This window comes from Embiotoca jacksoni, unplaced genomic scaffold (assembly GCF_022577435.1).
Source record: "Embiotoca jacksoni isolate LCO1_2020_lvr unplaced genomic scaffold, fEmbJac1.0.p SCAF_31, whole genome shotgun sequence".
Lineage (NCBI taxonomy): Eukaryota > Metazoa > Chordata > Actinopteri > Embiotocidae > Embiotoca > Embiotoca jacksoni.
The window spans coordinates 4,909,506-4,921,857 of NW_027185383.1; the positions used below are offsets into that span (position 1 = coordinate 4,909,506).

General features: G+C 39.3%; 2 protein-coding genes across 3 annotated transcripts; one reads left to right on the forward strand and one right to left on the reverse strand.

Moving 5' to 3' along the window:
• The first annotated feature begins 3,660 nt into the window (after positions 1-3,660).
• On the forward strand, positions 3,661-5,525 carry tmem125b (transmembrane protein 125b). 2 transcript variants are annotated; one of them, XM_069164499.1, is made up of 2 exons: positions 3,661-4,233; positions 4,339-5,525. In XM_069164499.1, exon 2 carries the CDS (start codon positions 4,400-4,402, stop codon positions 5,108-5,110), a length of 711 nt encoding a protein of 236 aa, XP_069020600.1. In that variant the 5' UTR covers positions 3,661-4,233; positions 4,339-4,399; the 3' UTR covers positions 5,111-5,525. The 2 variants fall into 2 exon arrangements, with proteins under 2 accessions (XP_069020600.1, XP_069020601.1); XM_069164500.1 differs by having other exon boundaries at positions 4,360-5,525.
• An 810-nt stretch (positions 5,526-6,335) lies between these two features.
• On the reverse strand, positions 6,336-7,085 carry LOC138207445 (type III endosome membrane protein TEMP-like). The gene is made up of 2 exons (XM_069164662.1): positions 6,958-7,085; positions 6,336-6,781 (listed from the first exon to the last, which is right to left on the reverse strand). Exons 1-2 carry the CDS (start codon positions 6,995-6,997, stop codon positions 6,387-6,389), a joined length of 435 nt encoding a protein of 144 aa, XP_069020763.1. The 5' UTR covers positions 6,998-7,085; the 3' UTR covers positions 6,336-6,386.
• Between the last annotated feature and the right edge of the window lie 5,267 nt (positions 7,086-12,352).

Below are 12,352 nucleotides of genomic sequence, written 5' to 3' on the forward strand. Positions count from 1 at the left end.
CTTTCACCAGCTGTTCAGAAAAATGCCAAATACATAACAACCTGTAACAATTATTTGCAAAAATATTTTCATATTTTAATTAATGGCTGGCTTAATTGCTTTAGCAAATTTTTACAACATTTGTATTAATAACTCAGCTCATTTCTACTTGGTGCAATAATGATAAGAGTAATTATTGTAAATCAATGTGTCCTGCCTTATGGCTTTATTTGAATGACTACACAGTATTGTTGGCCAGCTTGTGGATTATTCACATCGACAGACCAGGAAGCAGCTCTTTTAGAGTCACATATTATTGTCAGTATTTATCACATATTATAGTCACTGTAATGAGTAACATCCTAGAGAGTGTAAGATCAGATTTTTTTTTACAAAGAAACTCATGTTTCTGACAGTGCTCCATTCATTTGTTCATTCCCTCGTGTTCAATTCAATTCAATTCAATTCAATTCAATTCAATTCAATTCAATTCAATTCAATTCAATTCAATTCAATTCAATTCAATTCAATTCAATTCAATTCAATTCAATTCAATTCAATTTCATTTATATAGCACCAAAGGTTATTTCATGGCACTTAACACATCAAAGTCCTTACAGAAGAACTTTACAATATTATACAGAGAAACCCAACAATTCAACAATTCCCACATAAGCTAGGAGGGGGAAAAAAACTCCTCTTTAAGGGAGAAAAACCTCCAACAGAGGGAAGGAAAAACTCCCTCTTAACAGGAAGAAACCTCTGACAGAACCAGGCTCAGAGGTGGGCGGAGCCATCTGCCTCGACCGGTTGGGGTGAGAGGAGAGCAGAGAGAGAAAAGGACAGCATAGAGATACAAGAGAAGAACTGTTGGTGGAGACGACAAGTGCAGAGCAGCGACATGCAGCTCCATGACAGGACATCTGGAAAAGAAAGAACAGAAACTATGCGAGCGAGGGAACTGAATGGAGACAACAAATAATAAGAAGAAACTATGGGAGAAAAAGATGGTGAGGTATGAGTCAGTTAAAGAGTAGGAGGAAAGAAAAGAAGCTCAGCGTGTAACGAGGTCCCCCAGCAGCCTCGGCCTATAACAGCAGAACTAAGGGTCGGTTCAGGTCTACCCGAGCCAGCTCTAACTAAATGCTTTATCAAAAAGGAACGTTTTGAGTCTAATCTTAAAGCTAGAGAGGGTTTCTGCCCCTCGAACACAAACTGGGAGCTAGTTGGTTCCACAGGAGAGGAGCCTGAAAACTGAAGGCTCTGCCTCCCATTCTACTTCTGTAAACTCTAGGAACCACAAGTAGACCAGCGTACTGAGAGAGAAGTGCTCTGCGAGGATTATATGGTTCCATAAGATCTCTAAGATATGATGGAGCCTGGTCCAGGCCTACAGTTGCTTTCAGGGCTGCTGTGCTTAACATCACATCAGTGATGGTGGCAGGAAGGGTCGGCCCGATTCTCTCCCTAATAGTGAGAATTTTATTGGTAAAGAAGATAATGAAGTTATTACTGCTGAAGGAATAAAGGGCTCAACAGAACTGTGACTCTTTGTCAGCCTGGCGACAGTGCTGAAAAGAAACCTGAGGTTGTTCTTGTTTTCCTCTATTAATGATGTGTAATATAAAGTCCCGGCCTTACGAAGAGCTTTCTTATATAATATTAGACTATCTTTCCAGGCCAGGTGAAATTCTTCTAAATTAGTAGAACGCCATTTCTTTTCCTGCTTTCTAGTCGCCTGCCCAGCAGAGCGTAATTGTGAGTTGTACCACAGAGACAACTTCCTCTGGTTCATTACTCTCTTCTTCAGAGGGGCGACATCATCTCGAGTTGTAGCAGAGATACTGGAGTGTTTTCTACCAGATGATATACTTGTGTGGGACTAAGATCAACGTAGATGCCTTTCACTGCTTTAACACACGGCATCGAAGAGGATAAGCATGGAACTGCTTCCTTAAACTTGGCCACGGCATCATCTGTCAGACATCTACTGTAGTGGGATTTATTCCCACATGTTGTGTAGTCCATTATTGTAACTTCAAATGTTAATAAGAAGTGGTCCAACAAAACGGGGTTTTGAGGAAATACAATTCAATTTTCAGTTTCCATGCCATACGACAGAACCAGATGGAGGGTGTGGTTACCACGGTGAGTGAGTTTATTTATATTCTGAGAAAAGCCTATAGAATCTAATAATGAGCTGAAAGCAGAACTAAGGCTGTCGTTGTCCGTGTCAACATGAATGTTAAAGTCTCCCACCATCATCACTTTATCTGAACTTGGCACTAAATCAGATAAAAAGTCAGAGAATTCATTCCTCTATTCATTCCTCCCATCTTCTTCTCCACTTGTGTTCATCTTATTAGCCTTTTCTCACACTAATTGATAGAAAATATAACATTTTGGCTAAAGTTTGGTCAAATTTGGTGACTTCAGTTGAGGTTAAAATGTTCACATTCATTACAAAGGCATGAATTGTACACTTACTCATATTGTCCACTAGGGGGAGACAGTGGATTTTGTGTCCCTCTCCTATGGTGATGAAGCTGATTAGTTCATCAGAGGTTTTCAAGAGAAGCTCAGCATCATCTCATCCCTGGTGATGGTTGAAAAACAAAGGCAGATGGCACTGGGCACTGAACATGCTAAAAGTTTCTTCATTATGAATTGCAGATGGAGGCGTAAGAGAAGCAAAATATGAGGTCATTAGAATTTTTAAAAGTGCTCTAAATGCAACCATTGGCCATCAGCCAACCTATTGTTGTGTGCTGTTATTAACTTAAATTACAGCGCAGAAAAGGGGTTTTGTTTCTGTAAAGAAAGCATTAAAATCTTAATGCCAATGATAATAGCAATGGCTGCGTTCCATTAAGGTACCAGCCAGCCGGTATGTTTATTAGCAAAGCCCTGAAATTGCCCAGAACATTTATTATATTAGTTGCATCTGTGTCATAATAAACCACATTTGCACATGTGTGTTTCAGTGTTTTTTTCCGAGAAGAGCTACAAACAAAACACAAAAAAGTGCACTGGCTTCTCAAATAACATCATTTAGGTGTACTTCTTTCCTAGAATTGTCATAGGGTATTTTTCTCTTTATAAAGGCTCAAATAGAGGAAGGAAAAATCAAGCCTAGCTTAAAAGTCTCTGTAAAGCTCACTAATTAATACAGTAAATATAGACTTTAGATAAAGCTATATAAGCTACACCTCCAAGCGCAGTCTACCATATAAATAACTGTAAAAACACAACTTGCAGTTTTTACACTTTGATTTTTGTATGCATAAAAAAAAAAAAAACAGGTGTAATGTCTTTCTGTATCAGTGAAGTTTAAAGGTGCTGCTGTCTTGGCAAGAAAGCAAATATGTGTAAAAACTAATCTTGAAATGTTTCCAAGAATTATTTTCAACATTGGCAGGTGTGTTAGTAGGAGAGACAGACCAGCAGGCCCAGGTCAGTGAGCGCCCCTCACCGAGGAGATACAGCGTTCACTGTGGCCAATCTCCGAGGCCAGCTCAGTGTGGGAATGACGCTATCCTTAGGATCACAGAAACACCATTATCAGTGAGCAGTGACATCACTCAGCCCTCCACAGCAGCAACGCAGCACCCGTCCACGTCCCCCTCCACACACACACACCACCGCCCGCCTTCTGCAGCACAGTCATTGTGTTCATCGGGCAGCCCATTGTCTGCGTTGGGACACGGTGGACAATGTCGCCAATCTCTGTCCAAGCCATGATCCAACACCAGCTATTGTAAACCCGTCTCTTTCCCACTTTACCAGACAAGATGGTGTTCCTGTGTGATGAGAGGAGGGGGGCGGGTGTCTGTTCTGCCTGGCACTGGGGAAGGGCATGTAAAGAGGGCACAGATTATTGATCGGTGGCACTAGTACAGTCGCCGATGAAGGCTTGGCGAAAAGACATGTGCACCAGCTACGTAAACATCATCATTACTTTTCCACTCCCCGTGAGGTTAACACTGTGGGAGTCCCTGCTTCCCTGATGTTCTGCCTCCAGTAGGGATGCTTCAGTTTTATCCCTGAAACCAACTTCAGCAGATGAAACATGCTGGAAGTTTTTCCTTCAAGATGGATTATTTTTAGTTAAAATGGACATAATCTGTTCTTCAGAATGACACAACAAAACCAAACAACTGTGGGATCTTCTAAACTAACTTTTGTAATACCAAAGTTGTCAGATGGGATGCAGATGGATGGACAGCAACGCAAGATACGAATTTCGAGCACAAAGTGAGTAAGCGTTTTCACAGATGTTGAGATGAAGGACAGGATGTTTCTCTTGTGGCCTAGTTGTGGGGAATAGAGTTAATTTTTAAAGTCTGATTCCTGTTTTAGTGTTCTGCACAATCTTTTCAGCTGTCAGCCTTCTTTTGGGCTGAATGAGCTGTGACCTGCCATGCCTGAGATGCAGACCTTCTACCACACGATGCATCGGCCCCCAAGCTTCTACCTGGACCCCATCCTCATGCAGCGCCGTGTCCTGGAAGATCAAGTGGAGCTGTGGTGGTTCAGAGACCCCCGGCGCTCCTTATTGTGCTACTGTGCCTCAGTTGCCCTCATACTGGGGTTGGGCCTCGGCGGCGTGGGCCTCCTCTCCACTACTACCAGCCTGTCCGGAGAGTGGCGTCTCGGGGTGGGCACCACCCTCTGCCTCCTGGCCCTCGCCGTCCTGCTCAAGCAGCTCTTCAGCTCCGCCATCCAGGACATGAACTGTGTGCATAGCTGGCGTCGGATCGACCAGCTGAAGAGCGGCGGGAGGGCTGACCCGGCGTTGATTTTAGCCGTGGGGCTGGCAGTGACGCTGTGCGGGACGGTGCTGCTCTGTGTGGCCACAATCGGCAGCCGAAGTCACGACAGCAGGGAGATGCTGGTGTCCGGTCTGGTGCTGATGGCTGCCGGGGCGGGCATGGCTCTGGCTGTGGTGGGCTACAGTGTGCTGGTGTACCTCAAAAGGAGAAAGGAGCAGAGGATAAGGAGGAGGAGGATGAGACTGATCACAGCGAGAAGAAGGCTGGGCAGTCAGGCTGTCCGTGTGTTCAGTGTCTCAGGGGGACAGATGAGTCAGGCTAGGAGAGAGACGTCCTCCAGCAGAACAAGCCTTATCTGAAAGGACTAAATGGGCAAAATTACTCGAAGAAGAAAAGCTTGCGAGTAGAATAATAGGATGAAATGTTTTTGAGCGGATATATGAGTTAAAGGAAAACAAAGAAGAGATAACCAAAGGGAGGACTTTTGGAGATTGTCGGTTGCTATTGTCATAAAACCGACTGGAGCTGAACATCATTAAAACAACACATTTGCATTATTTGTACCAGAAGAAAAGACTGCTGTCAACACTTAGTCTATGATTTGTTATGTGAACACTTCCCCCTCTCCACTGTTTGAATGCACAATTCTTTAAAATCTGTCTGGGTAGTTATGGTTTTAAATAAAGACTCAGTAAGTGGCCCATCAAATCAGAACATTATTGTGTTTTGTGAGCTCTGTTTCTGATTCAAAACCAAACACTGACAAAGTGTATTTCAGACGGAATGAATAAAGAATTTCAAAAGAAGGAATTTATTTATGAAGTGCATGTTCAAAAAAATCCTTTCACAAACATTTCTACTATGACAACTCTTTGTTGTTCATTCACAGCCTAAAACGAATCAACCAACCTTGTAAATAAAGGTGAACACATTACGTAATCAAGTGATTGGCATGTGCTATCACATTTTATAATACAGGCACCAAATTCAACCTCAGTAAATGTGCCATTTTTGTGTTTTGTTGTCCTTTACATATAGTCGGACACAATATATTCATTTTAAAAATATTATACATTTCAGCAGTGAATGGCGCAATTTCTACATGGCATAAAGGGAAAAAGTGAAGATTCTGACATCGACGATGTTTGATCAAATATAAAGCTACATAATATACATATACTTTTCCCTTAATCATGTTAGCCATTTGTCTAATGAAGACTTTGAATGGTCAAAATGTTTCCTGTCTAAATCCAGTGTGCAGATAAACTCCACTTTTCCTCCACTCAGTTTATCTACCATGTTCTTTCAGTTCTCCTTTTTATCAAACACTTACTGCACCATTTCAGCAGTTCCCAAGCTAAGGGTTGGGATCCCTCCAAGGGGTCACAAGATAAATCTTAGTGGTAATGAAATGAATATTTAGAACAGGAAAAAAAATACAAAAGTTTCATACTTTTCATGTAAATTTGATCTTTTGTTTAAAGTTCTGCATTTCATTTTAAGGGGTGACAAGCCAGAAAAGTTTGGAATCGCTGCTTTCCTGTCTCAAAATCTTCTTGTGAGGGTTTTTCTTTTTTGTTTGTTTACATTTTAATTGTAAACCAGCTATTTTTGATTAATTGTCCCTTTATCTAATCACGCTATGGTAAACTGAAGATCATCATCACTGTCTTCCACCACCTTCTCCTCCTCTTCCTCCCTTTCTCTATCTACCCTGTCCTTCTCGCTGGTCTGGATATAGTTATCCTCGATGAAGCCGTCATCGTCTTCGTCCAGCCCGCTCAGCGTCCCTCCTACCACTCCCATTCGACCTGGCACGTTGTTAGGGAAAGATATGTTCTCTTGGCCGTACTGGCTGACCCCGTCAGACTCCTGGAGCAGGGAGTGTCTGTAGCTGGCCAGAAAGCGATGGAAAAGGCGAAACTTGACGGTCATCACGATGAGGAGTGAGATGGTGAGGACTGTGCCCAGTGCCGCCGCCAGATAAGACCATTCCAGAGACTTTGGGGTGTCGTCTGGTGTGACTGTCTCTGACAAACAGCAGCAACACAGGACAGTTTTTAAATGTAGCTATAACAACAGAGAGGTCAACACCAGTACATTCAGAAGGTTTCCTGTAAATTAAGTGTCGTACAAAGTTCATCAAACACACCTGGTTGTAAAGAGTTAGTAAAAATTCCAGCTGCGTGTTTGTTTTGTCACTTACTGTCAATGTTCGTAATGTTGCCGAAATCTTCGTCCTCCATCAGAAGATGTCTCTGGGAGACTTCGTGTCCCTCAACATCAGCTATAGTCGCAGTGCGTGCATCTCTGATAAAAACTTCACAGAGTAAAAACACCACAAAGAAGCTGCAGCTCCTGTGACTCATCTCTCCGTCGACAAACTAAAGAAATAAAATGATGATGTGATTACATTTATAGAGATTCACGAAAAGAACATAATATCCTTCCAACCCTGCTCAGCGAGGAAAGACCATTCAGAGAATCACAGAGGGAAAGTTTTACTCAAGAACCAATTACTGTTGAATGTACCCTGAATATGATTTGATGTAATTGACTCAAAGCTTCAGAAGGTAGTTTTTTATAAGGCTATAAGGGATTTAGTTGTCTTGTTTTATTGCTATCTAAATTCGGAAGGGATGATCCAATTGCACCCAATTGGTTTTCACTATGAGATTGTCCATGTTGCTTTAGGACAAACTTTATATGAAAATATACGATCTAATCTTTAAAAGTATTGCTGATGAGATATCCTGAGACATGTAGTACAATGAGGTTGACATACTTCACATTTTTTATGCTCAAATACACTGTTAAACTCTTTAAAATGAAATAGAATATCAGAGGTTTAACATCTTAAAGATTAAAACATGTTAAGATACATGAAAATATAAAGTGAACAACTTTATCCAATATACATACAAAGTGTGTAGTACCTTTAATTTAATTAACACAGTTTAACAGAGGTTAGGGTAAAGTAGATAATGATCACCATTGTCATGCTCATCAACAATCCATTTATTCAGGGAGATTCAGGGATGATAAATATCACAGACAGTCCTTCTCTAACCAAAACTGTAAGGTCTCTCATTTCAAGTTACAAGTGTAAAAGTTAAAACATCTAATGGATCTGTAATTGATGAGTAAATAGGGGCCTTTATCACCTTTATCCACTCAATAAACATCTCTCTTGTAGCGTTGAGAAAGGAAATATTAACAAAGATTTGATGTAAATCACAAAACTATAACACAAACTGTGAAGTTCCTTCAGACACTGTCATATGACTTCAGGGAGTTGATCTGCCAAGTCTCGAGCAATGTTCACTGCCATAATCCTGAATTGCTTACTAATTAACTTTAAACTGACCACACATATGTTATATAGTTTATTACCTTTAATCCAATAGAACAAATGCATGTATATTCTGTTGTATGCTGTACATTGTCACTGTAGTTTATTCTTTCGAAATATAAAATGCGTTTATTTGTTGATGCAGGCCAGCGCACACCAGCTGTTTCACAGTACGCCACTGAAGTCATATGACTACAACATACTCAATGCTGTCACTCAGTAGTGTCACTTACACTGCCCAGGCACTGAGAATAACCATCTTTTCATATTACAGAAACTACAAACACACACACACACAAACAAAATATCTAAAAAGGCTTACCTGTACAAAATAGGAGCAGTGACGGAGGTGTATGTCTCCCAGTCCCGACTTGTATTTTTGTCTTCCTCTTCCGCACCTTTTGACAAAAGTAAAGACACTGCTGGGCAAGGGTTGCAGGACGTGCCATAGAGTCACTCCTCCTGCACCATGCCCTTAAGACAGACGTTAATCAGTAACGGCTAGGTTTGTCATTTGTCTTACATTTGTCAGGTCTTTGTAACTTTTCAGCCAGAAAATAAAATAAAAATATTTTTCATTTCAAATCTGAAATAATTTTTTTAATTCACTCTTTAAAAAAAGCAGCTGCCGTTAGAAGTATTTAGGAATTTTCTGACCATAAACAAAGAGAGCAAATGAGTAACCAGAACTGATGCATCTGTGCTGTCAGGCCAGATAGTGGCACTGTAATCACATACTGAAACAAAAGCCCTCCACGGTCATGCTCTGAGTGGAGGAGAGCATCCCTCATTTCACAGTCATTTCAATAAAAATATCTAATTTCAAGAAACGTTCTGCATTGAAAATATACTGAAAATATATTTTCACCCAGAACATAGACACTCTGAATGCTATAAAATATTAGTGGGTTATTACTACTGATGAATTATTTTGAAGGCAGCATTTTACTGCTGCAACTGGTTGAGTTGGAGCCAGTTGAAATTATGTCATATTTTCTGTTTCTGTTATGTAATTTAAAAGAGGGCATCATTATGTTGTATGTCCAATCTTAATCTACAAGTATATGGCCTGAATTGTTGTAAAGCACAAGAGTAAAGATCTACACACAGACTGTCAGGGGACCATCGGGGGTGGTCTGGTGGTGTGGTGGATTGTCAGGTCTCTAATTGGTGGTGCTGAGGGAAGGGCCCATTGAAAAGTAACTTGAAATGAGATGTCATTTATTAAGAAAGTATATTCAATGAGAGCTTTACACGCATGGGGGCAAGCAATGTGGTTTCAGAAGAAATTAAAATGTCTCTCTGGACACTTGATCATGAGATTAATTGGTCATCTCATTATAAATTGTCTATTTTTGATTACCAAGAGAAGCTCAGAGTGGTAAGAGATGACCAGAAACATCTTGAACAGGGACCTGGAGGTGTGAGCCTTTAGACTTTAAAAAAAATGTCAGCTTTGATACATATTCATACACAATTACCATGCTATCCTTTGAAAATATATATAAATGATTCACAGGCTAGAACAAACTCAACCGCAAAGAAGAAACACCAACTTCAAAGTGACAGATTCAAAGCAGTAATCTCTTAAATTGGCACTTTCTTACATGAGCTTTGATTGGGAAGTGCTTGCATGTCATTTGAATAGTTGGGGTGAATTTCTTTATTTCTTTATTTCTTCTTAGTCAGCTCCCTCCAACATTTTCCACTTTCATTTAGGTAGTCTATGAAACTCACTCTAGTGGAGATGGTGCATATATTATAAATTGTAGTTCAAGACAGTCTCAAACATGTTGAATATTTTATTTGGATCCTACACTTGGCTTAGAAAATTCCTAAAATCTCCTCCCCTTGACATTTCAAAATATAGATCTCAAAATAACTAAAGAAGAAAAAAATTAAAACATTAACAATGTATAATGTAAATTAAACTTTAATATGTGCATGGAACAATTACTTTTAAAACAGCCACCAATGAGCTTATGAAAATTAAAACTAGAAATTTGCCCATTTACAGCAAGCATGACATGAGGATAACCTTACAGTGTAATACAGGCTAACAAGAGAGCACAGGCTTATTTAAAAAAAAAAAAAAAAAAATAGATTTACTATATCCTAATTGAAAAATACAAATATGAAAGCAACACAGTTTTACCTGGGGCCCTTAAAAGAGGCTCTACCCAAAAGAAAGGCTAATAAAAACAAACTGTTATTACATGTGGCAGATCTAACATAATGAGACACCAGGGAAACATAAACTGACTGATCAGACCAATACACACACAAAGGGGAAGATTAAATAGAACCATAACCAAAACTTAATCCCCCCCAAGACCGAACATTTGGTCTTGTTTTAGGCTCCTAATTGGGTTCCACAGTTCACAGTCTTCTTTGTCAAACTAGGACTTGGCACACAGACATGTTAAATCAAAGACAAAGGAAAATAAAATTTTATGCAAAATTCATGTAATTCAACAAGCCAATAATGACAAAAAAAATTAAATAAATAGAGCTCACTTCATTTAAAATACACTGTGGTGCTAAAAATGTGTTAGTAAACAAATTCTGAACCAGAAAAGCCATGATTGGGTGTTATGTAACTGAAGTCATGACTGCAAAGAACATAACTAAACATGTAGTAATGATGTCGGCGAGAGTGCCAAACAATTAAAAATAAAAAAAAAATAAAAAAAATGTTGAGTTGGGTGATACCGGATGAATATTGTCATATACTCCTATTTGTGTGTTTCTCCTTTAGAGACTAAATGTATTGCTATTTTGAAAATAATAATAATAATAATCCCTGAAACAGAGACAGCATGGTTGTTATTGTTATCCCAAAAGGCCAGCTGGGAACACAAGAACCATCATTTGTAATAATTTGACTCTTTTCTCGTTTAATTAGCCTTGCAAGGGAAGTGTATAATTTACAAAAAAGTTGTTTATTCCCCAGTTTTCTATTTATGTAATAAGAATGATTGGACAATGAAGGCCATGATATCAATGCTTCTTCATTTGTGTATAACGTATGAATTATTTTTGCGACTACCCATCAAATTTAATCAATTCTTTATCAAATTAAAAGTCGAATTGATTTGCCGTGGCCAATTCTGCCGTGGTCCTCATAGTTCAACGCACTATAATTTAAGATTATAATTAATGCCTCGTAGTTGTTACAGTAACAGTTTACATCCATATCTGTCCAAACTATTTACAGTATAGTGAAAATGTTGGAAGAATCCTTACACATGTTCACATGTTTGGCCAAAAGAGTTCATTGACAGTAGACAATGCTTTCAAATATGGAAGCTGCTGCAGAGAAGTTATAAATTCTAAAACATGAATGATTCACATTTATCGTCAATCTGACAGCACAGAAGATCTACACAATCACCGTAGTTTAAAGGTGGACACTCAACATTAGTGTCACCAATTCAGCATCCAACTATGTGACTATAACTAATGTGAATCATGGTCACAATCTCGCCTTTCCGTTCTTGAGTTACGGTGTTAAATAATGGAAAGAAGAGAATTTTTGCATAACATTTTGATGTCACAGTGAAGTTGACCATTGAAAATATAATGTTATTAGAAATTTGAGTTAAAAAAAAAATAATAATTAGCGTATGAATTCTTGAGTTATGACTCACAGTAGATTCACAGTGACCTTTGACCATAAAACTCGAATCAGTTTATTCTTGAGTCCAAATGAATGTTTGTGCAACAAAGGTTTTTCTAACGTCATTACATTCACAGTAGGGGATTGATGTGAGATCACAGTGACATTTAAATTCTTAGCAGTTCCTCTTGTACGCAAACATAACATTTGTGCCAAATTCCCTCAGGGCGTTCATAAGACATCGCATTCATGAGAATGGGACAGACGGATTGGTTGGACAAAAGGTCAAAGAATCCTTGACCTCTGACCTTTGACCACTAACATCTTTTTCTGTTCATCCTTGGGGCCAAATGAACGTTTGTGCCAAATTGGAAGACCTTCCCTCAAGGTGTTCATTTGATATAGTGTTTACAAGAATGGTTAGACATTGAGGTCACAATGACCTTTGACCACCAGGTCTTATGGGGACCAAGTGAACATTTGTGCCAAATGTAAAGAAATTCCATCAAGGCGTTCTTGAGATATCACATTTGCAAGAATGGGACAGACGGATGAACAAATTATCCAAAAACACCGGCAATAGGACAACACACAAGCAGAGTAATAAAACATCTTTATACTTTGACAAAT